This window comes from Scophthalmus maximus, chromosome 10 (assembly GCF_022379125.1).
Source record: "Scophthalmus maximus strain ysfricsl-2021 chromosome 10, ASM2237912v1, whole genome shotgun sequence".
Lineage (NCBI taxonomy): Eukaryota > Metazoa > Chordata > Actinopteri > Pleuronectiformes > Scophthalmidae > Scophthalmus > Scophthalmus maximus.
Window position 1 is genome coordinate 24,860,740 of NC_061524.1, and position 27,485 is coordinate 24,888,224.

Genomic DNA, 27,485 nt, shown 5'->3' on the forward strand with positions numbered 1-27,485 from the left:
TCCCTGCAGATCACAGTGCGCAGACAGTGGAAGCATGTATATGATGAATTGGGCGGGAACCCCAGCAGCACAAGTGCCGCCACGTGTACACGGAGACACTATGAGAGGTGAGTTATTATATTCTGTGGTTATATATGACACATCATTGTTACACATGCACATGTGGAACAGTTTGTCTGTAAACTCCCTCACAGCTGCCTTCAATATGATTTCGCAATGTTGGACACTACAAGACAATTATTGACATGCATGAAGATGAGTGCTTGAAGATACTGTGCAAATCGCTCCTCACTGTCTCTCACAGCTCTAATTGTATGAAATCCATTCCCCATGGACCTGAATCAATTCATGGGGAGATGAGGGTCAATTATTTTCTTAGGATTAATTGATTATTTGCATGGCACTATGGAACCAATTATGCGGTAAACTCCACCCATGCTTCTCCAGAAGCTGGCCGAAGAGGGTTTTTAAAAACTCTAAATGACAGCAAAGTTTTGAATTATTAACGATCCCACATGAATTCACATATACAGTAACTTTCCTCTCTGCCATAAATGCATCGCAAAACAAAATGAAAATGGCAGTTTAATGTATTCATCTAATAATTCAGTTCAGATACTGCAGCATTCTGAACCACCACATTATAATCACTCAGTATTACCAAACCATAGAAAGCATACGGATGTGATCCTGAGGGAGCTGTGAGGATATTATGCAGGGCTGCTTGCATACACTCTCACTCACACACACACACACAGACACACACACGCCCGCTTTCCCAAGGTTAAACAAATGCCAAATACAATCTTCACAACAAGAGATAACCAGTCGCTCATGAAGCAGGTCATTCCTCCTGGCCGGCGACCCTTTCCAGATCTCTCACACTGCTGCAGGGTCATGCATCAGCAAAGCTTAGGCTCACGTGCTCACGCTCACACGCACACACAGACACACACACACACACACACACACACACACACTCACACACACACACACCTGTCACCACCTACATGCATATACCAGCAGTACCATACGAGGGAGCCAGGCAGCGTCACATTGTGTCTAGATTGCATGCAGTAAGCAAATTTGCAAGCATATGCAGTGGTGGCGAGAGCGGCTTTTCCAGGAAATTTGTGAAACCATAGGTGTGAGAGTGTAAGGTGCAGTGTGTTCTATTTGTACACAAGCTGGCAATGCCTCTGCATTTTCGGCTCAGGGTGTTGTCGTTGTGTTACAAGTACTGCCTCACAACGTAAAGCAGCGATATGCTTTAGGAGGAGCTGCTGCACAATGCTATACTAATGATAGATATGACTTTCAATACTTGGTATTCAAGATGATGTATATAATTTTGTTGCAAGTCAGGAAATGTCATTGATCAGTCTCTGCCTATTTAGGAGTTAACTTAGAGTCCGATGTAAAAATGTGTATTGTTCATCAGTTTATGAGGAGTATATATGGCCACAGGGAGACTGAGTAGTCCAAAATTATGCGGGAAGCGCTGAGGTGTGACTGCTGCTGTGCTGGTCTTTCCTTCTCCAGCCACTGAGAAGCAGCTGAGAGAAAATAATGCTGAATCAATACAAAGCAATAATATCCACACACTGCAGTGAATATCAGGCTGACAGAGGGAGGAGGTGTAAGAGGGAGGGCGGGGGGTGATGGGGCATATATATATATATATATATATATATATGTCTGTGTGTGTGTGTGTGTGAGAGAGAGAGAGAGAGAGAAAGAGAGAGAGAGATCAGCTGAAGCTGAGCAACTTTCCATTCAGGGGAATAATTTTAGCTGAGCTTTGGTGTTTGGGCTGCTTGGAGGGCAATTAGCTTCATTGTATTAACTCAGCAAACACGGCCATTCTCTCCGCATGATGAATGAGGCTGTTTGTGGGCTCGCTGAAGTGTGTGTTTGTTCCCTAGAGGCGTCTTTGTTTCCACCTTTAATCATTAGTCAATGTGCTACAGAAATATAATTCACAGGGAAGAATGTACAGTGTACAAACTGGAACAACACTATACGTTTTCCTCTTCCCTCAGAAGGATCACTTCTGATTTGTCTCAGTGGGCCAAAGTGGAGTAGAGCAGGAAATAAGAAGTCTCACGCTAATAAGAGGAAAGGAAACGTTATTTCAGGACATAATTGCTTTAAATTAAGTGGATATTCTGGGCTTTCTTGGTGTTATTTGGGTTAAAGACTGAATATCCACAAGCATTCAGCTCTTATTTTAAATTATACACATTATGCTTTTACAGCCCTAATGGTAAAATCATGTGAAATGGTTTCCTAGGAGATGTTATTGTGAAACATGTAGCCGACAGCATAATTATTATATTCAGGCAGTAATCACTGATAGTAATGGAGTTACATAGCTGGAATTGAAAAGGAGATAACCTCAGCTAATTGTCATCTTCAACACTACTGTTTTTCAGTCACAGAGTGCCGTTCATTAGTGTGCAGGGAAAAATCAATGTAGAAATGTCCAAACCAAGGTCTGCCGCTGCAGCAATGGGGAAGCTTTAATGATATTTATTTAAACCGTTTCCCGAGATTAGCTGTCAGGGCCCAGCGCTCTGAATTAAAAATGAGGTCATGAAAAAGATGGCATCAATAACCTTGAAATAGACTGCCTTTTGCTTCTGTGCTGTGCCATTTTCTCTGTGCCCCCTCCTCTCACTCTCTGTCTCACCCACTCCCTGCCTTGCAATTCATGCTGTTTCTTTCATTATACAGGTCAGCGCCTTTTAACAGCTCCTACATATTTAATCTTCAGAGTTTCCTACGTGATCTCTTGTTACAGAAACATCACATTTCACTATCTCCTTTCATTTTTGCCTCTTACAGATTTTGAATACCTCACCCTGCCTTGGCAGTCTAATGTAATTGCACAATGGGATTGGTATAGGAGCAGGAGGGGGTTTTGGAGGGGGGTATCCATGGCAACAGAGAAGCAATTTAGAATAATTTGCTATTTAAAAACTAGGAGGTTTTGGGCAATAGCAGAGAGAGCAGATGAGGGGTTTTTGAATTTAAATAATTTCATCTTTAAAGTATTAGATGTTTGCCAGATGTACTGTGCACAGAGTCGTAGGCCTGTGAAATATTCTCCGGCTCAGATCATACAGATACGTGTATCTTTTAAGACAGATGCATGCCTGTTCCAAATTTTGGTCGACTAGATGTTTTATTGATTCAGCCTTTATTCATTCCTCCTGGTATCAATGTTCCATTGCATTCACTCAAGTTTCTTTCCCGATATAAAAAAAAACATTTGTTGCTCATAATTATTAGCAAGTCTTGAGCCAGACCCTCACACTAAAAATCTGTATAGGATAGAGTTCAGATTTCAGCACAGGGGATTTTTTTTATATACTGTATTATTGTATTTTATTCTGTGAGATGCTCAGTATTTTGTACTTGTCAGCATTTCTCTGCATTCCCCTTGCTGTATTGCAGATACATCAAACACATTACACTTTAACTTGCCTTGCCTAAAACTTGTAGAGCAAAGGTTATCATTGGAACGCAATAAGAGTAAGTGGGAATGAAGCATCACCACCATGCTCCCTGTGATTTTTATTCCCAAGGAGACTTGGAGAGAGACAAAGGAAAATGATGAAAGAGGGAAGTTGCAGTATGAGGCCATCATTGTATAATTTCTGTCAGCATTCCTCAACACTCCAACTAATGTCTCAACATGTTTTACGCTTAAAAAGCACAGCCAAATCCTTTGTATATCCACGACTCTTCTGCATAGCAGGCAGATATCCTTTTTTATTTTTTTTACAGCAATCTTAACAAACCACAATATGGGGCAAGTTTGTAATGCGGGGTATTTAGTCAGAAGGTCCAAGGGTTCTTTCCCCATTGCCGCTGAAAAATCACAAATTACAGCACTTACGTGTGACAGCCAATCAACTGTATGATAACCCATTGAAGTCTACTGAGATTACTGTAATAAGTAGCTCAGCATAACAGCAAATTAAATTAATGACATTCTTGCAGGGATTTCCGTCCACTCTGAGGCAGCAAGAGGAAAACATGCCGTATATTTTCGGGGTATTAATACTTGTTTGACTGAATTAAGTGTTCCTTTATGCAGAATAGTACACATTTATTTTCAAACTCTTGGCTCACACCTGCTATGGCGAACATTTACCACGGGCTGCAGCGGCAGCAGCTAATGAGAGCAAACCCCGGGGGAACAGTAGAGGTCACTTTAAATCTGGTATTTTCAGACTTGACAAAGGACTTAAGTTTTTCATACATTCCTGCGCTGCCCTCCTGTTTTAACTGCATGAATGAGGGTCACCTCAAGTGGTTTGGCTTCAAGACAAAAGAGGGGCTTTGAGGCATGAATCCAAAGCAGAGGGACCAGCTACAATGTCTGTTTATCCCTCTGCTGGCATCTTTTTCTCTCTCTTTTCTTCACATCTCTCAGCAGCACTTCTTTTTTTCCCCATTGTGCTGATGATGCCTAATCAGTGCATTAGGATGTGATAAAGAGTTGATTTTTTTTTTTACAATCTTTTTTTTATTATATTCTCTTTTCCTCACAGGCTTGTAAAAGTAATTCATTTTCTTTCCAACAAATCTTTTTACAGCCCCCGGGGCTTGTCCACCAGCTCTTTAAATAGTTTCTTTTCTTTCTTTCTTTCTTTTTTTTTTTTTTTTAATACACGAAGCAGCTCTTGTGATCTTAACACAACACCAGCTAAAATTAATTTCAGCACGGATGGGAGGGAATGGTTGAAATGGAACAGCCCGCAGGCTTTTTCCACTTATTTGGTGACTTAGGCATTTCTTGGATTTGAGCACACTGCTTGTTCCTGAGATGAGAGCAGCACATTGCTGGTAAAGTCACCTTGTTTTTGCCAAGTTGTCTTTTTTTTTTTTTTTTGGTGGGGGGAGGTGCTTTGTGTACAGTCTATTATTTCAAAGGCATAGACATGCTTAGTTGACATTTATAGTTTGATGAATTACACGGATAGATAGATAGTTAGATAGATAGATAGATAGATATAGATAGTTAGATCGATATATAGTTAGATAGATAGATAGATAGATAGATAGATGAAAAACGCTATTTTTCTTAGCTTGATTAAAATGTGTCATCTGCTATCTCTGCCTATTCAACGTTTAATCTCTTCACTGCATATCTTAGTTGCTGTTATCGACATGGAAAACGGCTGCTTAAACAAAAGCTGGGTGATAAATTGGCATGAGAGGAAGTTATGTATTTATTGAACTCATAAAAATGTTGCCTCTCCTGCCTTAATGAAATTCTTTCCTGGAATCTCTCAGTGCAGCACATGCCCCCTAGTGGCGCCTGTTATTAAGTACACCTGGCTCACTCTCAGCTAATGCAGTGGCTGCCAAGCTCAACCCCTTCTTTGGAGGAAATTGCTACTTATATAAGTGGTATTGTGTCATGAGTGCTATATTACAGGATCATGAATTTTTTTTTTATCATATTTAAACGAATGACAGCCCTGTGGCCTGAAAGTGTCTTGGCTTATACAGCCCTTTGTGGACATTTACATAAAACTGAAAAAGGTCTGTGGTGTAGAAAGAATTACTCATACCATTTAAAAGGCTGCCGTTTTGCTAAGTCTACTTGAATTAATTAAACATAACAAAGTAAATAATTGTGACAGTGTAGGGAACTTCCTGAGACTGATTTTTGGTTTCCTGCCGACACTGCATCTTAGCCTTTCCATTTGGAACTATTTAAGGCTCCAGTAATTTCCCGGGCTCAGCTCTTACATTATCCGGGCCTGCAACTGCCCGACCCCCGCCCCATATTGACATTCCATACAGTTGACCCAGGCCAAGGCAGCCATGTCTTTCCCACAGATCACTCTGATAGTCAGCGGTGCACCCTGGTACAATGTGTGTGGGTAAATGTGCCAATTTTTCTAGCCATTTCTACATGCTGAATACACATTTAGTAGAGGCTTTTTTTTTTAAGTGAAAAATTAAAGCCACCCACCTTTTCTGTGCAATAATGCCAAATTTTTATTATCCTAAATATAGACAGCCTGAGAACCACTTCTCTATTTGTAATAATATTCGCTGTATCAAGACTGCATGTTTTTTATCTCTGTGTTCTAGGATTCTTAGTTCCTTCACTCTGAATTGTTTGTGCTCTTCATTAACATGTCATTATCCCCTCTTTCACTCCCCCTCTCCCTCCGTTTCTTTTTCCTTTAGCGCGCTTTCCCTCCCCTCTTCGCTTTCACAACCCCTTTGCTCTCCGTCTTTCCAATAAGTCACATTTAATAGTACATTTCCTTTCTTGGCCTGGGGCCCGGTGCCAGACCAGCTGTATGAAATGTAGTTTCACCGCTTTCCCTGCCAGCACTTTTGTTCAGAGGAAAAATAACAAAAAATCCCACAGAGCCTCTTGAACTCTCTGAGGCTTTTTTTCTTCCTTTTGAAGAGGAGGCGAAACAGCTCTTGATTCATTGTTTGTTTTACCGCCATGTCCCTTAAAAGGAATAGTGCAACCATCACTTGTCGTTACACGAGAAGACCTTATTTTCTCTCATGACTGAGAAAGTCATGTTTCTGCCTGGTTTTTATGGATTGTTATTGTAAAAAAAACTGTCAGAGGAGCTGGAGAGATTTTCAGGGGAGCTTACTGAAGTTTTGAGTGTTGTAGTTTTTCAGTTGTCTCGGTTTCCTCTTCCACAGCGTTTCTTATTTCTGGTCTGATGCCAATTTCCATTCTCTTTTCTGAGCAATAAAAGTCTAAAAGTTTCCCTCGCTGGTTTCTTCATGTCATTATTTTACACATGGGCATTGTTACGTTGTCCAGATCTTAATGTTCCCATTAGTTATGACATCAGATACGGAAAATAGACTTGGGAAGTATTCAGAAGAGAAATAACAGAAGTCAGAAATAGTTGAATGTTTTTATTCTGCAGAATGTTCTTTGTCACTGAGTGTGGTTTTAATTAGGTTGGAGCAGATGCAGCTATCATGCGTTTGATCGTGGTGGTGTGTTAAAAACTGGAGCTGTAACTGTTACTAGCTAAAACATTTTATTACTGTAACCACTGTAAGAGCTTCTGGGAACCCTCATATTAGTATATTAAATTAGATATCACATTGTATGAGGTTCCTTCAAACAGTTTGACAAATATATCAGTCCCAGATATTCTCCTCCCTTTATTTCCCAACCACGTTAGCTTTACACGCCCCCACACACACAACAGGCACATACATATTATTCTCTCTCAAGGTTAAACTAATACCAAATGTGATCTGCCTCAGCAGGAGATCACTGGTTATTCACATTCTCACACACACTCACTCATCTGAGCCTGGATTTCCCCTAACTTGGTTTGATTACAAGGCTTCCCAGGTATTAAGACGAGGGGTTGTTAAAGCACTGGATGCACTGCATGCCCGTGGCATAGCTGCAGCTCCCTCTGTTTTTTTCTATTGCAAAATTGTTTCTTTGTACGTTACACGTAACACTGTTGTTTGGTTCCAAAAATGTTTTTGTTTGTGTGATGAAACAAAAGCTAAATAGTTTTTCCTTACAAGCATGACATGACATAACATGATCATAGCACAGACTCATCCTCATTCCTTTGCCCACGTACTTCCTCAGGCTCCTCCTTCCTTACGAGAGGCATGTTAGAGGTGAGCAGGACAAACCCCTCCCCTTGGCCAAACCCAGGAAGCAGGAGTGCAGCCAAGAGAAGGCCTCAGGAGCCAAAGCCAAAGGAGTGGGGGCCAAGAAATTGAAAAGCCCCAACAATCCTAACAATCCCGACAATCCCAAGCTGGGGAGTAAAAATGAGAGAGGGGAGACAGTGAAAGACCAAGAACAATCACAGGTCAGTCACAGACAACTCCCAACTGCTGCCTCATCAGGATTCCTTTTCATTTCCATCCCTCTTTTTCATAGGTGCCTCTCCCTCTGTCTTGAATTTTTGTTGTCTTTTGAAATTGCCAGATAATGAGAAAATATTAGAGTGATTGTTACAACTATGTTTCTGCATGCAGGACTCCAAGGAGCCAGAGGAGAATCATGAACTGTCCTCAGCCATTAAGCAGGAGGTATTTCACAGAGATGAACCAATTCTAATTGAGGAGGAAGAGTTACATCTTATCCTGAAGAAAGAGGAGTCCTTGGCAGCGGAGCAGCCACCTTCATTGTGCCCCAAAGAGCCGGACAGCAGAGCCCCACATGCTAGCCTACCCCTTCACACGGGGCCCGGTCCCCATCCTGAATGGATGCAAATCAGTGAGGCCCTCCAAGCAACACTGACCTGTGAACAGCAAACTGAAGGGCATTTTATTCCTAAAACCCAGTACCTGCCGCACCGTTGGGATCAGAACAAATCTACTGGACATGTTGCTCTGCCTGAGTCCTCCTCTAGGGTCAAAGACTCCATAGTAAGTCATGGTGGGAGAGTGGGGAAGGTGTTACCAATGTGTAAGCAGGCAGACAGACAGTGTATAGACTTGAGCACAGATTCCCTCAAGGAGAAAGAAGACTTTGGAATCATTAAGAAGGAGTCTTCCCAAGGCCCTGCACAGACGGCTGCCTATTGCAAATCCAGTCAGGGGGTCATGTCGCCTTTGGCCAAAAAGAAGCTCCTCTCCCAAGTGTGTGAGTCCAACCCTTTCTCCTTTATTTCTCCTTCTGTTCAGCCTCCACCTCCCACAGCGGCTTCTTCTCTCCCTGTCATATCAGTGGCAGAAAGGGAGGACAAGAGAAAGGATGAGGAGGAGGTGGTAGGACAGAGGCACGGATGTGTGTCAGACAACATCCCAGAGGTAGCGCCTATATTCAGGCCATCAGTCATTCAGCATGCCCAGAGCAGCAAGCCTCAACAGCAAGCCACTGGTGGCCCAGCTGAGAGGAGCACCGCCGGGGAGCTTTCAGAGACATACAGTTGCCGGACAAGCCATCACCTTCAGCCTCAAGTCAATCCACCATGGCAGCCCTATCTCCCCCGGACCCAAGCGCAGGACAGTGGGGAGAACACCGGGGAGAAGCTACTCCAAGGCCCAGCTGCTCAGCCCCGGAGCTACGCAGGTGACTGTTACTCCTCCCCTCACCTCCATAGTCTGTACAGGCAAACTGAGAACTGCCTGAGCCAGGAGCGGATGGTCAGCTTTGCCAACGGTGAGCGGAGAGATCACTACAACAGGGACCGTGAAGGCAGCCAGAGCTTTGTCTGTGGTGCCCTGGAGCAAGAGGGTCTGGCCTTCAGGTCTCACTACAGTGACAGGACTCAAACACTTGGAGAGAGCAGAGAGGCTGATGATGAGCCCAGAGACTTCACAATTTCTAAACCTCTTTCCCATAGGGTGTCCTCCTTCTCCAAGACCTCTTTCTGCAATCTCCCATATTCCATCATGCACCAGGGTTTGGATTCCCACCCTAAGGCATGCAGGGTTCCTCCTATGACCATATCTCCTCCCAAACAGAGCTCAGCAGAGTCATCGCAGCCATTTCCCAGCCCCAAATCTTCAAGCGATTCGTCCCTCACCATCCCCATTCGACCGAGCAAGCGGAGCCTAGTGGAGTCCAATAACGACGAAGTCCCAGAGAGGAAAGTCCGTGTGGTGACACCAATCCACCCTGCCTGCTCAATCCGACGCAGTGACCCAGAAGAGCTAAAAGCAGCTGAGCCAGCCCACGCTGTTCACCTCAACAACCAACTGCCAGAGGGCCACCCTACAACCACCTACCCCCTCCCCCATGCCACACACCTCTACCCTGGCATGTACCCACCTGGCAGCCTGGTATCTCCAGGAACCCATGACGGGCTCCAGCAGCACCCAAGTCTGCAGTACCTGAAGAGCCAGTCAGCAGTTTCCCCCCTCGTTCCCTCTTTAGCCTTCCACCCCATGATGCTCCACAGGCAGCTGTTGGCCTCCAGCCCCAGCCCACACCACTTCTACAGGCATCCAGGCGGGGCAGCACTGTATGGGGACCTGTTACACCACCTTTACCCTCTCTCCACCCTCCCGCCCCCTCAGATGTCCTCGGTACACCCCAGCACCAGACTGTGAGGGAGAGAGGGCAATTCCCTCTTCTTCCTCAACCACAGATATGTTTTCAGCTCGTCTTTGTCTTTCTGTCTCTCTTTGCTCGGGGATTGTGACTCAGTTGAAGGAAAACACTGATTATAAACTTTGGCTGATAACAGACGGATAAACTCATCAGTCGGGCAGACTGAAAATTCCATTTCCTTTTTTTAGTTGTGTATTGCATTTGTTTATATACTTTGCACTGTTCATTATTTTCTATCACCCCTTACTGTATCTTTTGTTGTTGTTGTATCCTTATTTGCACAATGCTCATGTGTATGTGTGCTCACAAATCAGTTTGTCACTCAAAGTCACCATGAGTCAGGTTGTTGCCCTGGATGTGTGAAAAGTGGAGGGCAACAGTGAAAAGCCATTTGTTTACTGCGTCTGAGGGCTAAACTTTGTTGCTTAAAAACAACACAAGTAACATGACGACGTAAATGAAATTCTTTCTTTCACTAAAGGTGCGGTCACCGTCGCAAAAAAAATGCGTAACAGCTGTTTAGCGCATTATTACACTTTAGGCAGCCTGTGGTGTTCTATCTGTTTACATGTCTCCACGCTGAAAGCTGTTGCCTCTCTGTGCCACAGTTAGAAATACCTGGACTCCTTGGAATAGACATTACAACTCGCTGCAGTTCTGTATAACATGAAATAGATTCATCTTAACATCCGCAGGTGCTTGTGTATGACAGACGTACTGTATACTCCTTTTCTTTTTAAAACTCACTTCAGGTTGTTTTTGGTTATCCAGTTCAGTTCAGATGCAGCCTACGCAGTTGTCATGTTGGATCTGGTGACAAATCACAAATGTTGTTTTTGTCTGTTAGAGTTGACGGAAAAACAGTTTTAATCTTTACTTTTTTTAATTGAAAGTAGATTGACCCCCAAATCCCTTGTAATGAGTAGAGTGTAGCAGCTTGTTTGTGTCTGCAGGACCAGCATAATGATGCAGCCATCTGCTGTGGAATGTTCACCACAAGAAATCAGCATTTCATCTTTTTGTTCTTGACTTGAAAAGCTCTTTTTTTGTGGGGGTGAACAAGGCTCTTTAATTCAAGATGCTGAAAAGATTCACTCTATGATTTAACAGGAATGTTGTCACTTATATTATTGCTTTGCAAATATCTGTGCCTTTTGCAGTCTTGGATTAGAGTTAGTGCTACAGTTGTTAAGGTTTATCTTCTGTGGCAGGGTAGGAATATAAATATATTACTGTCACTCAGCACACAGACATTCATACAAAAACTATATATATGGCACACTTGACTATCAGACGCCAGACTCGATTGGTAAGGCAGAGAATTTAAAGGAATGCATTAACCTGATTACCTGGATAGAATCTGTGCTTGAATGAATCTATTTACGTAGCCTAACTGTGTCAGGTAGTCGAACACAGAAGAAGCTGAAAAGATTTACTGATAGTTAATATTGACACATTTGCCATTCACAGGGCAAGTGTGCTGTATGTGTTTTCTAGCAGTGATGACAAGGTACCAGACTCCATAAAGTATGCCTGCCATGCTCCATAGCCTGAGGAAGCAAGACGACACCTGCTCTGGCTTTTACAACCACTATAATTGCAATCCAGGATAGTTGGAATACACAGTGAACATGTCTGGTGTTTTAAAAGAAGAAAAAAAGCTGTAAATGTCTATGTAAAGTTTTACTGAATACTTAAAGACATTCATTTCTGATTAAGTACTGTACATTGCTGTGTGTAGGTAAAACTGGCATTAGTGCTAGCTCCTGTACAGAACATTCATGCGGGATCAATTCATGACAACCCCTCCCTCGTCTTATTTTCTGTGTAAATAGCAATGTAGATAGTATTGCGTGGTTGTTATCATATAAACTGTTATAATCTGTAAATAGTATAAAAAAACAAACAGTATAAAAGTCGGTTACACAATCTAGCTGTGTCCTTGTTTGCTCTGTTTCAAGGTCACCATGATCACGTTAGATCTAAACGAACACTACAGTTTAAGAATTAGGATACTCTTTATTTGTTGTCGTTTCATTCCCCCCCATGTTTTCATTTATGTGCATCCTGAAAGTGTTTTTGATACAGTAGCCATCTGTTTACCGATCACCCAGCTGGCAAGCAAAACAAAAAATAGACATTTTGTATATGACCTCCTGTATATTTAATTAAAATATTTTACTATCTATACACGTTTCCTTCGCTGTATTTTTTAAATGAACTGCAGACAAAAGGCAAGGGTTGAATGAACTGATGTTTAATGCCAGTGGACTACCAGCAATGTTATGTTTTGTTTTGTGAGAATGCAGTGTAGATGGGGTTTTATTATTGTAATACCATTATCTGGCTATGAGATTCCATCTGCCTTAATCTTCACAACAGGCTACTTCTGGGCTCAAAGCCAGAGTAGTCTCTCCAGTATTTGCTGCAGTCTAAAATGTGCTAGTGCACGTATCTCTATGGTTGGTGTGTGTGTGTGTGTGTGTGTTGGGCTGCAATAAAAGCAACGCTTGGATTTTTATTGCCACCCCCTGGTAAACCTTTACCATGAAAAATATTCAGTAATACTTCCATGATCAGGAAAAATAAAGCAGCCTCACCAGGGTAGAATACAAGCTGTTTTATTGCAGACCAACAATATAAAAAAACCAAATCAAACAAACACCGGTTTGCTTTCAAGACAATAGTGAAGAGTGGCAAGAAAATTCTACTTTTTACAGAATAGAAACATGTTTTTTTTGTTGTTTTTTCACATTGCACTGGTCACAAATTATACATAAGATTAATATATAATATCACTGCTTACTAGTATGTAAGAACTGGTCCACTTAAGGTCTAAATAATTAATGTGCTTACAGAAAAACTGAGATGACATGGATTATTATACTACAAAGGAATTACATTTTCAATCAAACAATACAAATTACTCCTGCAGCTGCAATTGATTGAGAAATTAAAAGACATTTTTAAAAAACACATCAAATATAAGTGTGGCTCATTAGTTTACCTCAGATCAAAGTGGGAATGTTCTTGTTAGGTCATAAATCATTTGTACATTTCTGACTCATGAGATCACATGCTTTTCCTCAACCCTAATGTTAGCAGAGGAAACGTTGCCTACAAAAAAAATGAGTCTCCAGGGCCACACAGGTAATTTCCACAAAACATGAACAAATGTTAGTTTTCACTCTTAACGGCATAATGTCATGTTATTTATTGTGTTTTTCTTCTCTGGCTTTAGTCAAACTGAAATGGCTGAGATGCAGTTTGTAATAAGATCGCTGAGATGATTTAGCCATAATCCTACAGCCGGAGGTCTAACCACATCAGCATCTGTAAACAGACCACTGATGCTGTGAGGTCTTATCTACAACGTTCCCTTAACTTTCCAGTTATGTACTGTTTAACATAAAAGTGACTCATTTAATAGTAAAATGCCATTAGGAGACATTTGAACACACTCCTTTTGTACAATCCATTTTCAGTAAGACAAAAGTTCCAAAAGGAACGACTCCTCTACAGTTGGCCAGTGGATCAATTCCATTTTGAGTGCTTTTGCAAAGGCTCTTTCTTCAGTCCATGTTCCAGTGGCAGAGCTGAGAAATAAGCCTTTCCATTTTAGTGGGATTGATGATGGTGGTGCTCAAACCAACATACATCGTTTCCAATTTCATCTGTGGGTTAGCTGAACATGAAAACGTTTAAATGGAGGGACGAGCTGGAGATGTATCGATGCAATATTGATATTGTGATACGAGGTGTGAACTGGGATTTGGGATGTCATGATGGACGTTTTGGGGATGCTTGTTAAGACACCACATCACCCCCCCATCCTTCAGGTGAAAGCAATAGTTTGCCGATTCATTTTGTTATGGAAGATCAGATGAGAAGATTGATACCACACTGATCACATCTATCTCCTCAATATAAAGCCGGAGATGGATATCTTATCTTAGCACAAAGACAGAAAGCAGGAGAAACAGCTAGCCTGACTGTTAAAAAGTGAACAATGCACCTACCAGCATGTCTTAAGATCACTGTTGAACAAGTTGCATTTTGCTGGTTTAATTTGCACAAAACAAAAAGTTTAAAGGCGTTTCAATTAAATACATTTCTTGGCAGGGAACAATGACTTCCTGGAATGGGTTAGATGGTAAGAGTCATTCGGTGATGACAAGACTGGACTGCTCTCTGCCAAGAAATAGTCTGCCACTTAATCTCCCATAAAACATAGTCCTTTTTTTATATCACTTTAACAAACAAGCTACAACATGTTAATGTGTGAGCTTCGGAGTTGCTGGAGGACAGTTTTTGAAATGCATCATCAGAGCCAGGCTAGCTGTTCCAGCCCATTTCCAGTTGTTACTGTACGTTCAACTAGACTAAGCTAAGCATGCCCTCTCGTGGCATTAGCATCAAATTTAGAGTACAGTTATTAGTTTGGTATTGTTAAACTACCCCGTTGTTATCAAAGGACCACTCAAACATGCCCAAAATATTATCACAGTATCGCTATTAAGTTACAGTCATTGTGATTTTACCAATGTTACCAAGTTCAGTTGAAAAGTTCAGCAACAGTTAGTCTTTGAAATTCTCTCTATTAGCAGTAAATTAGTTGGTTAAATCCAGATTCTGTCGGAGGTCACGGTCACAGGGCTTTAAAGTTCATCCTCTCTCTGAAAGACTTCCTTAATTTGCTCCTTGTTGCAGGAACAGGACCGTGATTGGGTCTGACAAAACCATTTTCAGCTGTGGTTTCAGGATGCTGGGTGTGGTGGTTCTGGTGCTCCAGCTGCTGGAGAGGGGGCTGAGGCTGACCTTGCGGTTGTATATCGAGGACACCCAGTGGAGCATTTTTCCGACTGAGGGCCGCAGCTCCTCCGGTGTTGTTCCGCTGGAGCTGCTGGATGATGGCAGAAAACTTGGCGTCCAGAGATGGTCTACCAGTTTTGGACCTTGTGGCCGGCCGTGAAGCGCAAGTGCCGGAGTTCTCCTTCTCCTGATATGAGAGAAGAGGATAAGGAGGAGGATGAAGGGAAGCAGGAAGGGGAGGTCTGGCTGGACGGGCGGGAGGAGCATAAGGCTCTCTGTTAGGAGGGGGCGGCGGGGCACGCCGCTTCTTGTTGCTCATGGGAGTAGAGCTGGTGCTGGAGTTTGGGTTGGGGTTGGGGCTTGAATAAGGGGTGGAGGTTTTGCTCTGGGACAGAATACTCCTCTGCACTACCATTGATTGGGATCCATCAAACAAAGTGGACCAATTTGGCACGTCCTTCTCCTCTTCATCACCAATCAGAAAGTGGCCATCTGTCTCCTCTATTTTGTTGTGGATAACATCTGTGATGCTCACAAACTTGCCCGGTGAATTTATACCTGCAAGTCAAACACAATGAATAAATATCAAAATACAGGCCAATACATTAAGTTGATGTCAGCTTTGTCTTTTTCCATGCTTGATGGATTCCAAAAAGATTTAATAAAATACCATAGTGACATACAAGCACAAATTCTAATTTGTAGGTAAAATGATTTTAGTTACAAGCACGAAAGTTAAAACTATTGTGCATTTTTATTTTGTTTACAGTATATATAAGCTCTTGTATCAATCTTCTATAAACAGATTCAGAAGGAAAATCTTGCAAAACTTTGGACATTGAGCAAGCAGTGATTATATCAACCTCCATCTAACTCACTTCAGTAACTCCAATTACTCTACTCACTGAGGTCGTTGTAAACAGAGTCAGCCTGCTTGGTGAGGAAGAGTGATGGTTTCCGTGGTGATGCGACCTCGATCTTCATTAAGTGGTTACAGCACTGCAGCCACTGGCCTGCGAAGATAAAAGTTAACCCTTTATCTCTGCCACTTTTACAAGCCGCAAGTGTTCTGGGTAAGAGTTAAGATGAGTACATGTGCAGCCACTGTGTACTAGTCCAGACTGACCTGCACACCGCACTTCTTTTTTTTTTGTACAATATCAAATACACACACGGTACAACTGCTTTGTACACACATGGACTTCTCTAGCTGAAATAGCTTTCTATCTATAGTTTATTTACATAAATACAAACCCATGTGCTGCATGTTTACACAAAATCATGCTCACTCTGATCATAGACATGTTGGTGGAGGGCATCAAACCAGTCCTCCAGTTCCTCCCTGGTGTCTGTGGTGAAGACAACGGTCTCATATCCCTCAGGTGAAGGGTTGATGACAGACAGACTCCTGGATTTCTGGCCTGCTGACTCCTTCTCTATCAAACGGATCCGGGTGTCCTGTTGAAACAACACAAATAACTTTCATAATCTGCAAATTTGTTCCACAGCATATAAAAGAGAGCTATATGTGAAATATCGCATTAAAAAGAACATTGCTGATACTGCAGAAAACATCAAGTCAGCAGCACAATCCCAAAGCTGCAAGCACAATCTCACGAGTATTGTGGCAGTTTATAGTTTGCTTATTCTCAAATATTAAGGAACGTTCTGATCTGAAATGTAAATCAATAATAAAAGTAACAGATAATAAAATAGTGATAGTAACAACAATAACTATTTCTGGTGTCATCAACATCCTCCTTTTCTGCCGTAACATTTATTTACCTAATAGCTCCGGACAGAAATATAGGTGTAACCGGAACTGGAATGTTTTGAAAGTAGGTAACAAGGTAAGGGAAACACGTTAAAATTTTTAAAATTAACATTGAACCTTTTTATGACTCTCTAATATGTTGTGTGTTTTTCGTATGATGCCATCAACAAAATAACTGTGCATGAGTGTGGAATGTGAAGGTCAGAGTTTTCACTTCTTTGTCTCACCTTATTGATGGGTATGTTGAGAGTGGGCTCCAATTTAGCATCAATTTCTTCTGGGGTGAAGTAACACGACAAACTGCCAGCACTCAAGACACAGTAAAAACTACAGCAGCGGCTCATCCCCTCCACACTTTGCTGGAAAATTGCCAGAAAGAAACAATGGAACTTACACATTTAACCTTGGAACCAGCTTTGGGGCCGATGCCAACGATAACAGCAGTCAACACACCTTCTGATTCAGGTAGCCGTTCATCATGCTCTGTGTCATACAGGCAGGCTGGGCCACCAAACGGCAGCAGAGGTTACCGTAAAGTGGGAGCCAAGTTGACCACTCAGCTGGACGTTTCAAGAGCAACAGGAAATAAAACGCAAACATATAGAGATTTACATACATTACTCTCAGTTAATTACTGTATGCTGTATAAAAGACTTTGGGGGTAATTTCAATGTGAAGTGAGAAGATGAAACCAAATATTTTTTAATTATAAAATAGAGATAAGAGAACTACATGAGAAATGACAGAAATAGTATTCTTTAATTCTATGGACCTGAGCACCAACTTTCTTATCCGTTTAATTACACATGCAAAGGAAGAAAAGTAATCAAAGCAAAACTTAAATTTTCTTTAATTTTAGCTTTCTAAAAATATTGTATTATTCCTGAGTACTGAATCAAATCAAGAGCTAAAAAACATAATCCCTTTACATCCCCAGATATTCAATTTCTACGCCTTTGTCTCTTACCGTCTTGGAGGACAATGAGGGAGTGAGACTGAAAGCTGCCTTCAGCCTCGGGCAGACGCAGAGTCGTGTAGGCCAGCAGGCTGTACTTGGCTCCACTGGTACAGGTAGACACACATGCAAACAAAGAGGCATTCTATCAAGTATACTGCATCGACTTATGTTAATTTATTGGCTTCACAGGCTAAACCATAAAGATTAATGCGCAACTCTAATCTTCACAATAAAACAGTTATTGAGATACATTGACATACAAGACCACCAACCTTAACGTGTGCACATGCACTATTCATTTATTTTTTGCCTATTGAAGTTTCTCTTCCCTTCCACAGAGCAGGTGGTATGTGTATGTGGTAACACTTAACAGATAAGAGGGTCTTGACGCTCTGGATGCTGATCAGTATGCTTTCTCTCAAATGCAGGATACACTAAAAAAATGCACTTTATGGATGTTAAACCCTTATTTCAGTGTTAACTAACCCTTTAATTGGGTCTGCAGCTACACCCTTTCATACACTAACAAGTCCTAATTGTCATGGAATAAGTTCCCAACTGCAAAAAATAGAGAGTAAAGAGTGTAAGGGGTTTTAATGGAAAACAAAATACATACGAGGGGATGGGGTTGTGCTGCAGGAAGGTGTCAGGGTCTTGAGTGTCCAGCAGAGGGCAGAGCTTCCTCCCAGCAGTTTTTCCAAAGGAGTTGCGGAGCTTCTTGGCCAGCTTCTTTGGCGTGTTCACTAAGGTGAGCTCTTCCTCCAGGGCACAGCTCCACAGCTCCATCTTCAGCTCAAATTGAGGAACTGCTTCTTTACTGTGAGGGAGAGAGAAGAGAAATGTCAGTTTAAAAAAAAACATGGATTATTTATATAAAACGTGAGATTGAATAATACACAATACTAAAGATTCATAAAACAAAACAATGATTGCGGAGAAACTGTTATGTCAGTGTTTGTAGAAAAAATACATACATACATATCCCAATACCTATTCTGTTATCTATATCACTAAATAAAGAACATATTTCTAGCAAATTAACATTAGTATGACAGACAGTAGACATTCTTTTCACCGCTGTACAGCAGCAAGTAAGAGCAGCTATACTAAGTGTATTCCTCTGCATATTTGACGAGTAGAAAAAACACTTACAAGATGGTGAGTCCCTCAAAGCAGATGTCAGTGACTGATCTGTCTACCACCACCATCTCTGTGTCAAACACCTCAGAGCCAATCTGCATCAGACAGAACATGGCCACTCGACGGGAGCCTAATACAAGGGGTGCACAGTATTTACACTAGAGCAGCCAGTATCCACAAAAAAAACACAAGGCGAAGCTAGGCAGAAGGCATAAATGGAAACAAAATAAGGACACACTTACTTCCTCTGTTGTTAAAGTGGTCTGAATCCCTCCACATCAAAGGAATACGCAGCCCTACATTGTCAGATTGGGGGAGAAAATCGAATTTACATAACAACACTCGCAAATCTTCACGTCTGAAATGCTCGATATGTATAACAATTTTTTGTGAAAGTTAAATCTCCTTAAAGGGGCAGTAAGCAATTCTGGAGAAAGCTTGTCTCTCTCTTTGTCGTTGTTGTGATTTTACTGCTCTGGCATCCAGAAAGATAGTCCGATGCACTAACCACTAGGCCAAAACCGCTTTTGCAGTTGCAGCGCCACCTGCCAGGACGTCTCTTAAGGTGTCGACGAGTGATGTTTGTGATTTTTTTGTTTACAGAGCCGAAAAACGCTGATTCTTTTTCGTCACGCACACAAAAACCCACAGCTAACAGACCGTTAGGAAATATTCGCTGATTTTTACAAAACGCGTATTGCTAATTAGAATCGATTACTGCCCCTTTAAAAGTGCCTAAAATTGGACTAAAGAGTGTCCAGCACTGAATGACTCTGGACAACAGGGGAGCATGCTTACCAGACATTGCAATTGTCCCATTACAGGGCACACGGTCTTCTGAAACTGGATCAGAAAATCTGAAATCAAATATAAGAAAGTATTGACTTCACTGCAATATCATAGAATGTCGAATGTAAAACCCGTTGCCATAATCCAAATCTACTCAGTCTAGTTTTGAGCGATTGCTTCATTTTTATAAAAATTTTTCCACTCTGTTCCTCAAAGTTTCTTTATCGAATTTGAGATATATAATACATATTAAATCTACAACTACTGTACATATTTTGACAATGTGTACTGAAACTGCACGCCAGTGATTGAAAACTTAAGCTTACTAAATACTGTTCATCTTCCACACCTTGAAACACAGTCAATAAGCACCCGATTCCTTACCTCCCGACTGCTCCCATCATGTGTCGCTCCTGTGATGTCCTCTGCAGATGAGTGACATACGCCTTAATCCTGGCGTTGCAAGTCAGTAGGTTCTTGGAGGCATTAAGAACCTGCTCTCTCTTACTGCAGGCAAGCAGCAGCTTATAGGCTCCCTCTCGCATCCGCACCTCAAAGTCAAGCTTTCCTTGCAAGTTGGTGTTCTTGTTGGAAATAACAGACACAGGAGAAATTTCAAAATGACCAAATAAACCCATGTGAAAAAACAGACAGGCGGCTTGCTGTGATATTTTGAATTGCATTGGTCTGTCCGACAATGTGCTATAAGAGAAGGGGATGAACTGGACATGATGAGTGCAAACATGAAGTCGCCCTTGAATGTTGGTTAGTTTCCTCATCAATTAATCTGCTGATAATTGAAGTGAAAAATGTCCATCCCAAATCTACTGAGATTTTTGCAAGTGTATAATTTTCCTCGATACGAGAAGTACTGTATGACATGGAGAACTTTTCTAGGCTACATTAATGGACTTTAAACATATTATATATCTGTAGCCTAGCTTTTCTCTTTCCTTATTTTCACATGTTTTTTCATGTAATTAGGATTATTAAGGATCCCCATCACCCCGGGAACAAACTTTTTGTGACCCTCAGGTCAGGCAGACGCCTGCGCTGTCTCAAGACACGCACAGAGAGGATGAGGAACAGTTTTTTCCCCATGGCAATCAGAGCCCTGAACTCTGCACTCTGAACACTTAAACCTGAATTGGACTGCAACATTTGTACATCTGCCTGTGAACATAGTTTTAACTTTATATCCATTTATAATATTTTTCATTTCATAACTATTGCACATGTAAATTAGCCAAAATGTAAATTAACCATAACCTAACTATAACTTCTGCTAAAACTTCATTGTATTTTATTGTATTTTATTTATTATATTATATTTTATTATATTCCATTACACTGCATTTTATATTTTATATTGTATTTTTTGAATTTGAGCACAGAAGTACAACACGTCACAAAAACATTTCACTGTATGAGTACGTGACAAATAAAAACCTTTGAATCTTGAATCTTGAATGTTGTTTAGCATCTGGTTGTTGTAATGCATCGTCAACGATACTTACTGTACCTGTGTGTGTGAGCACAGCACAAACTCTAAATGCTATAACAGATGAATCTATATCTAAGTCCGTGTATGTATATATACTGTATACTTCAGTGTAATATGACAAAATCAAGAGACAAGCAGGAATCCTCATATTTAAGAGGGTGAAATCAGCAGTGTTGCTTCATAATGCTGCATCCAAATAAAACGACACTGAGAACTAATTCTTACGTTGATTATATACAAATGTTGATGGCAAATGCAGAAGTAAGCTATGGATGGCGTGATGAAAAGAGCAAGTCAGCGGTAACAGGAAAGAAAAACCCGTGTCCGGGCAGTTCTAACTAACAAACATGCGGAGTATGATGATGTCAAACACATTCTGAATAAATATCCCCGGTTCCTTTTGGTATGGACATTTGATGGTGGAACGAGGCTCAGAGGCAGCAGGTACACTCATGTCATTTTTCCATACTGACAACCTAAAACAAGCACATGTGACTTCTTAGAAATCTGTCGTTTGCACAACAAATGAATACCCTCCCCTATCTGCAAGGTGTCCTTGTCTGAGACTACAGTGAACTGCCCGACTCTGCAACGAGAGGCGTTAATACATTGTGTCGTTTTGTTGCACAGCTTATCGAATAAACCATGCAGGGATCGAGTAAACTATTCGTTAATGCAGCTTCGGGAGCGAAATAAAGAACGGTATATTGGCGAGCGGACGTTGGTTGCCCTTCGAACCCCGTCCGTCGTAAACTCAACTGTCATTCCGGCCCCGAGGCAAACACACGACACGGCCCCGTGTCCTCGGCGCATACCTCTGTTTGCAGGAATACGGCACTGTGTCGAATCCTCTTGCGTTTAATCTCCATGTCCGTGGCGGAACCGGCCGGTAACGGCGACCTGGCGCTCCCGTGTCGTTGGGAAGTTCGAACGTCCCGCCGGGTGTCCATCTTTCCCAACCGCTCCGCTCCGCGAGTTCCTGCGCCAGCCTCCAACGGACAAGGCGGCTCGATTTGCGTCACCCAATCTGCCGGAGAGGAAACGTCCAGGACACGGGAGGTGAGGCCATTTGATTGGTCAACAAGTAGTCGCTGCAAAATATTGTGCTCTTTCAATGAATAACACGGGACAATCAGGTTTATGCGGATCACTTATAAAGACGAATATCCAGAAGTCTATATTTATAAACATGGTATTTCATTGAAGCACCCATTCATAAAAGTTACATCAAAAGTAATCACCGGCTTTAGAACCAATCTAGGTGAAACAATGTACATGTTGAAATTAGAAAATATCATTTGAGTGCACAGTGTTAGGCGTACTTTTTAACATAAATATGAAACAAACGCCCCGCCTTTCCAGGCGGCACCTCCGCAGATATAAAACGGGTGCCTTTACGCTGACATGGAGGTTGCGTCATTACGTCATAGTACCAAACAAAGCAGGAGCGTGCTGTTTTTCGATTTTTGAATTTTTTTTTCAGATCGTAACAGATTAACATTTATGGGTTGTTGTTTGTTTTTTTTAATTGCAAATACAGAATTAAAATAAACATAAAATAAAACATGTATACAATTAATCCTGGGCCGCTCATGAATCGTTTAACTCCTAGTTTTGTAGCATGTTGTCAATTTCTCGACCAAATGTAACCTCCAAATGCTCTAATTATTATAAATCCGTAATCATTTTTCCCAATGTGAGTAGGTTTTAATACACCGTTGGACCTTGAAGTGTTGAACATTTAATTTGATCGTTAAAAGAATTGTTTGTTTCCTGGACATTGCGCATCATGCACCACGCACTGCCTTCACATTCAGTATGAAATATAATAATATTGCCAGCTGCTCGAAAACTGATGGGACGTTAAAAAAAAAGACCCTGAAACGTGACCAGTGAGTCCAGGAAACCCGCCCAACCGGTTCTGTCTGACATGGGCTTCTGGTCGAGTTGGAAGCGGCCACGGTTGGAAGTGTAGACGCAGGCGCTTCTGGGAATAAACAGCGTGAAGGTGAAACCAACCACAGGAAGTGACGAAATCCGCTTTCAAAATTAAAAGGTGGATCAGCTCAGATGCATATATAAATATGTAATCCCCAGAGACAATCTGTGCGCAGTGACGCAGGCCTCTTTGCCATCTGTGGGGCCTTTGTTCTGCATCATCTTTTTTACGTTTTAGTCTTTCCAATTGACAAGGTGCCCTGCAGTTCATTGGCCTATTAAGAATGAGTGTTAAAAAGCATAGAAGTTTATCCGCTGTTCTTTTGATCCACGAAAATGCATACCTTGATCTCAACACAACATTCGTTTCAGAGGTTGAACTAAATGTTTAGTAATCAAACTAATTATAAATAAAATTGTAGACATTTTGGGAGGCAATATTGTAATTTTATATTTTTGTGTTCATGTTTTCTCCTTAACCAGACAGGATGACAGCGTTACATTTTGCAGTTTATGCTTTTGTGGCAAAAAAAAAATGATTTCAAATCATATGACAAATTTTCATAGACATATCATTTTTTTTATAAATTACATATTTTTTAAAATATCAATATCGTCTTTTTTAGGTGTGATGGGGCCAAGTGGCATCCCACTGTGGCATTGCCCCTCGGTTTGTGAACTGCCTAATAGTGAACAACAACAAAAGCAATGTTCTGGAATGCTGAACCTTTATTTAAACTTTTTAAAAAGGTTATTACTGACAACTGGATGAGATGGGATTTCAACACAGGAACAATTGGCTGATTTTCTGAAGCATCTTCGTGACCAGGAGCTGCTTAGTTAGTTGGTGTTTTTTAAACCAGAAGTCACCATATTTTGAGCAGCAGGGGATGGGCCTGAAACCTTAACGGAAAGGAAAGGGTTTAATGATGTGATCTTGCAACTGAGAGTAATTTTCTCATAGACTTCTATAGAGACACTTATTTTCGCAACCAGTGGAGTGGCCGTCTGCTGGTCATTCGAGAGAATACATGTTTCAGGCACTTACAGTCAATGATTGAGATTTAAGGGTGCAATGGCTCCTCAGATAACCAGGAGGGAGAGCATGAAGAAGGCCCTTAAAACAAAGAATTTAAAGTTTTTTTATTTGTTTTTAGTTCTGCAATTTTGAACTTTTATGTATGAGCAAACTAATACTGTTGGGCCAAATAAATGGTTTGACAGGCTGTTAATATATATTATAATGTATTATAGCCTCTCGGCCATCTTCTCTGGTGTTTACAAACATTACAGATGCAAATAGATCTTAAGCAGTGCAGGAAAAGTGTAATAACTTATATATGTATATATAAATATTTCTTCATATTATCTCACTATACTGTAATATATATATATATATATATATATTACTAATAAGAAGAAATATTTCTAAGATACTTTATTCACCACAGCAGCATGTGTTTACTTGCTGATGAATGAAAAGGCTGGGGGTGGGGGCACTGAAGCTGCGCATACATCATGGGGAGCCCAGGCTATTGTGCTACACCAGTGCCTTGAGCTCAGCAACCCCCCTTGCGTGCTGTTTTCGCTCTGCTTTTATTCTGAAAAGCTGTGACCGGAAGTCCTGGTTGTCACCTCCGCCGCTCTGACGCTCCGCCGCTCTCCGGCAGGCGGCGGCGTATATTGCCGAGCAACGGAAGCGGAGAAGGCCCGGGCGGCGCGCAGAGCCACGGCTGAACTGCAGCAGCGGCGGGGCAGGGCTGGGCTCCGCTCTCTCTCTCTCACACACACACACACACACACACGTACAGTACACACACCGGCGAGGGGAAAAAAGGGGTAAGTGAGGACTGGACTTTTTACTTGTATTTATCCAACAATGTATACATTACTTTCCTAACGAGAGGCTCATAGCTCGGCAGCCGTCCTTTAGAAGTCTACGCCAGGGGGGAAAAAAATGGAAAGAGTCGGGTGTTTTTTCCCCCTCTCATCTGCTGCCCATCTTTTTGTGTCCATGGATGGTTTGAATGTTGTTATAAAATGGCCAGGAGATTTCGGAGCTGCAGCACATGAAATCCCCCCCCCCCCCCCCCCAAAAAAAAACCAACAACAACCCAACAACCCCAACCTGGATTGAAAATGACGCACGGCTGCAGAACACTCGGTGATGCTTGTAACGGCCGGAGGACAGCCCGGTCCGACTGCCTGTGTCGGCGGCGGCAGCAGCGTGCGCAGCCTGCGCCGCTGCGCCCTTGCACGGCGACACGGCCTCGACACCTCGCCGCCCCTGTAACGAAGAAAGGAGGAAGAAGGAGCGCCGGGTCGCGGGGAGCTCTCCGCGCTCCCATTGCTCGCTGTTGCCCCCGCTACAACAGGCGCATCCTCCTGCCGCCGCGTGGAGGCTGAAGGCACGGGATGCTCGTCGGCCGCTTTGTCTGTCGCCTATTGCAAAGCGCAGCAGCGTCGGGGGTCCTCGTTGAGTGTGTTTATATTCATGTCTGTATTTGTGTTCCAGAGGAGTAGATCATGGCATCGGGGTGGGATGCAGCTGCAGCGTGTCCCCGGTGTCGGAGCCCCTCTCCCCCGTCCCGCCTCTGTGTGCATGGAGGCTTTGTTGCCGTGGGGCAGATGTAGCTGGCCTACGTGCATCCGCTCTCTTTGTGTTCGGTTTGAGGTTGTTGTGTTGTTGTTGTTGTTGTTGTTGTTGTTTTTTTTTTTTTTTGCTGTCATCGGCGCGTGAGATGTCAAACTTTGGGAGAAAAAGGCAAACGACGTGGCATTGCGGGACGTGCACCAGTGGTGCGTCTCGTCACACGCCGGCAAAGAGATTTTAAGTGCCCCCCCCCCCCCCCCCCAGTGTTCGTGCCCCTTACTGACAAATCAGTGCAAGATTGAATGATAATGGTTAGATTATCAGGTGGCAGACTGTTATGATAGGAGCTTTTTGTCCAAATGCTTGACAAATACCAAAGTTACTGAACTGTGGAAAACACTGGAAACAGATCATTCTATTAATAACAGCTGCAGCAGCCAGATGTTATGAAATTGTCTCGTTTATTAGCCGTGAATGCATTGAGGAGTGTCAAAGGTACCAGGGAAGATTACTTACAGTCCTGTTCAGGGCTTATTACACAGTTTGCCTTTCACGTAAGCGGACTGATGTATTCTTGGAAAGCTTGAGATCTACAGTACAGACATGAGTCTCCTCCTCCTCCCTCAGCCGTAAGAATTCCAATTTTTTTTTTTTAGTCTGAGCCACAGAATATTCAGATAATACATCCAGTCCGGTTCTTCTCCTTACCCTCTCCTCCGCCCTGCCTTTTTCCACCTCCTTCATGTCATCCGCGAATGTGGCTGCCGCTGGGCTGGTTGACTCTACAGTCAGTTGCATTTTTTAAAAACGGTGTCAGTGTCATGGGACGGTGTCACAACAGCGATGCCTTCGCTATTCACCCTCATATGTGTTCATAATACAGCTACAGTCCTGATGATAACATATGAAACTATATGACTGAATAGAAGCAGAGCCCTTTGTTGAAGCTGTCTCCTATTGATTCAGTTTTCCTCGTGAAAAACAGGAATCTTAATGTAGTATAAATCAAAATCACCAAACTGTCAGTGCTGATTGGTCTATGTGTTGACTCTCAATCTAATATGTTGACTGTTCACAATGAACTGAACTTTTTTTCACCTCTGCAACATGTCCCATATCTGGTACAACTTGTGTCGGATACAGTATCACGATTCTTGTGATAACCTGACGTCAAATGAGCTGTATGTCATAGAGTAACGTATGAATAATATGAACCTATTAAATGTATGTGTATATTTGGGACAGTGGACTTTGTCGTCTGGCCTGCCCATGGCTATTGTGAATAGTAGGAAGTTTAGGAAGTGAGTTCATATTACTCCATTGGTCAGGGACTGAAAACAACCCAGCCTGAAACTGAATATACCAAGCTACTCTATTCTATTCAAGCTGTTTTTAAAAGGGTTCTGTACCAGGGAGTCTACGGTTAACTTGCAGCAGCGACTCTCACTTCTGTAATCTGCCACAGTAGAAATGTTATGAGAGTCACATAGCATTGGCCTGGTGAAGTTCCTGCTCGCGCGCAGAGCCAGAGAGAGAAAAACAAGGGAGGTGAACAGAAAAGTCTGCGATTGGAAAAAAAAACCCTAATGTGTAGAGAGAGCAAAGCAGAGCAGAGAACAAGAAGAAATACGCAATCAACTGCTTCACCCTTGTTATGGAACGTCAAGGGTGTGTCAGGTTTTCTTTTTCCATTTAACTTCTCAAAATGAAAAATAAAACAGAATCAACTTCACATCTGTTTTGGGGTGTAACGTACTAGAACGCACTCCCCTGTGAGTTTGAGGTATTTTGTGCTTCTTTCCAGCGCAGATATTGATCTATTCTGGCAATTTCCATTCCTATCTCTCCCTCTGCCCCCCCCCCCCCCCCCCCCCCCCCCCAATTGTGCTGTTATTCTAACAGTGATGCCCCCTCCCTAAGTGCCAGTGTGGA

The 27,485-nt window shown here is 42.2% G+C and overlaps 3 protein-coding genes across 10 annotated transcripts in view; 2 read left to right on the forward strand and 1 right to left on the reverse strand.

Moving 5' to 3' along the window:
- The window catches only part of arid5b (AT-rich interaction domain 5B), a 70,178-nt gene extending 57,945 nt beyond the window's left edge, over window positions 1-12,233 (forward strand). Inside the window, exons 8-10 of the mRNA XM_035605622.2 lie at window positions 10-107; window positions 7,625-7,853; window positions 8,023-12,233. Coding sequence (XP_035461515.2) covers window positions 10-107; window positions 7,625-7,853; window positions 8,023-10,044 — 2,349 coding nt within the window. The 3' untranslated portion in view covers window positions 10,045-12,233. The remainder of the gene's footprint in view (window positions 1-9; window positions 108-7,624; window positions 7,854-8,022) is intronic.
- A 563-nt stretch (window positions 12,234-12,796) lies between these two features.
- On the reverse strand, window positions 12,797-22,885 carry rtkn2 (rhotekin 2). Its single transcript, XM_035605623.2, has 12 exons — window positions 21,838-22,885; window positions 19,903-20,102; window positions 19,528-19,586; window positions 18,972-19,025; window positions 18,742-18,859; window positions 18,206-18,406; window positions 17,599-17,693; window positions 17,085-17,191; window positions 16,859-16,990; window positions 16,147-16,315; window positions 15,763-15,870; window positions 12,797-15,415 (listed from the first exon to the last, which is right to left on the reverse strand). The coding sequence occupies exons 1-12, from the start codon at window positions 21,970-21,972 to the stop codon at window positions 14,694-14,696; spliced, it is 2,100 nt and encodes a 699-aa protein (XP_035461516.2). The 5' UTR covers window positions 21,973-22,885; the 3' UTR covers window positions 12,797-14,693.
- A 1,729-nt stretch (window positions 22,886-24,614) lies between these two features.
- The window catches only part of cep170aa (centrosomal protein 170Aa), a 40,689-nt gene continuing 37,818 nt past the window's right edge, over window positions 24,615-27,485 (forward strand). For 2 of the 8 annotated variants that reach the window (XM_035606870.2, XM_035606875.2), the window contains exon 1: window positions 24,615-24,799. The gene's annotated coding sequence lies outside the window, so the exon portion shown is untranslated. The remainder of the gene's footprint in view (window positions 24,800-27,485) is intronic. The other 6 variants (XM_035606869.2, XM_035606871.2, XM_035606872.2 and 3 more) reach the window with 4 other exon arrangements.

What these genes read in the sequence shown, in the direction of transcription:
- rtkn2 (XM_035605623.2), bottom strand. Translation starts at nt 21,972, where the DNA reads ATGGACACCCGGCGGGACGTTCGAACTTCCCAACGACACGGGAGCGCC. An exon ending in CCGTATTCCTGCAAACAGAG is followed by an intron (nt 20,103 to 21,837) that starts GTATGCGCCGAG and finishes ATTTCCAACAAG; the next exon opens with AACACCAACTTGCAAGGAAA. An exon ending in TGGGACAATTGCAATGTCTG is followed by an intron (nt 19,026 to 19,527) that starts GTAAGCATGCTC and finishes CTGACAATGTAG; the next exon opens with GGCTGCGTATTCCTTTGATG.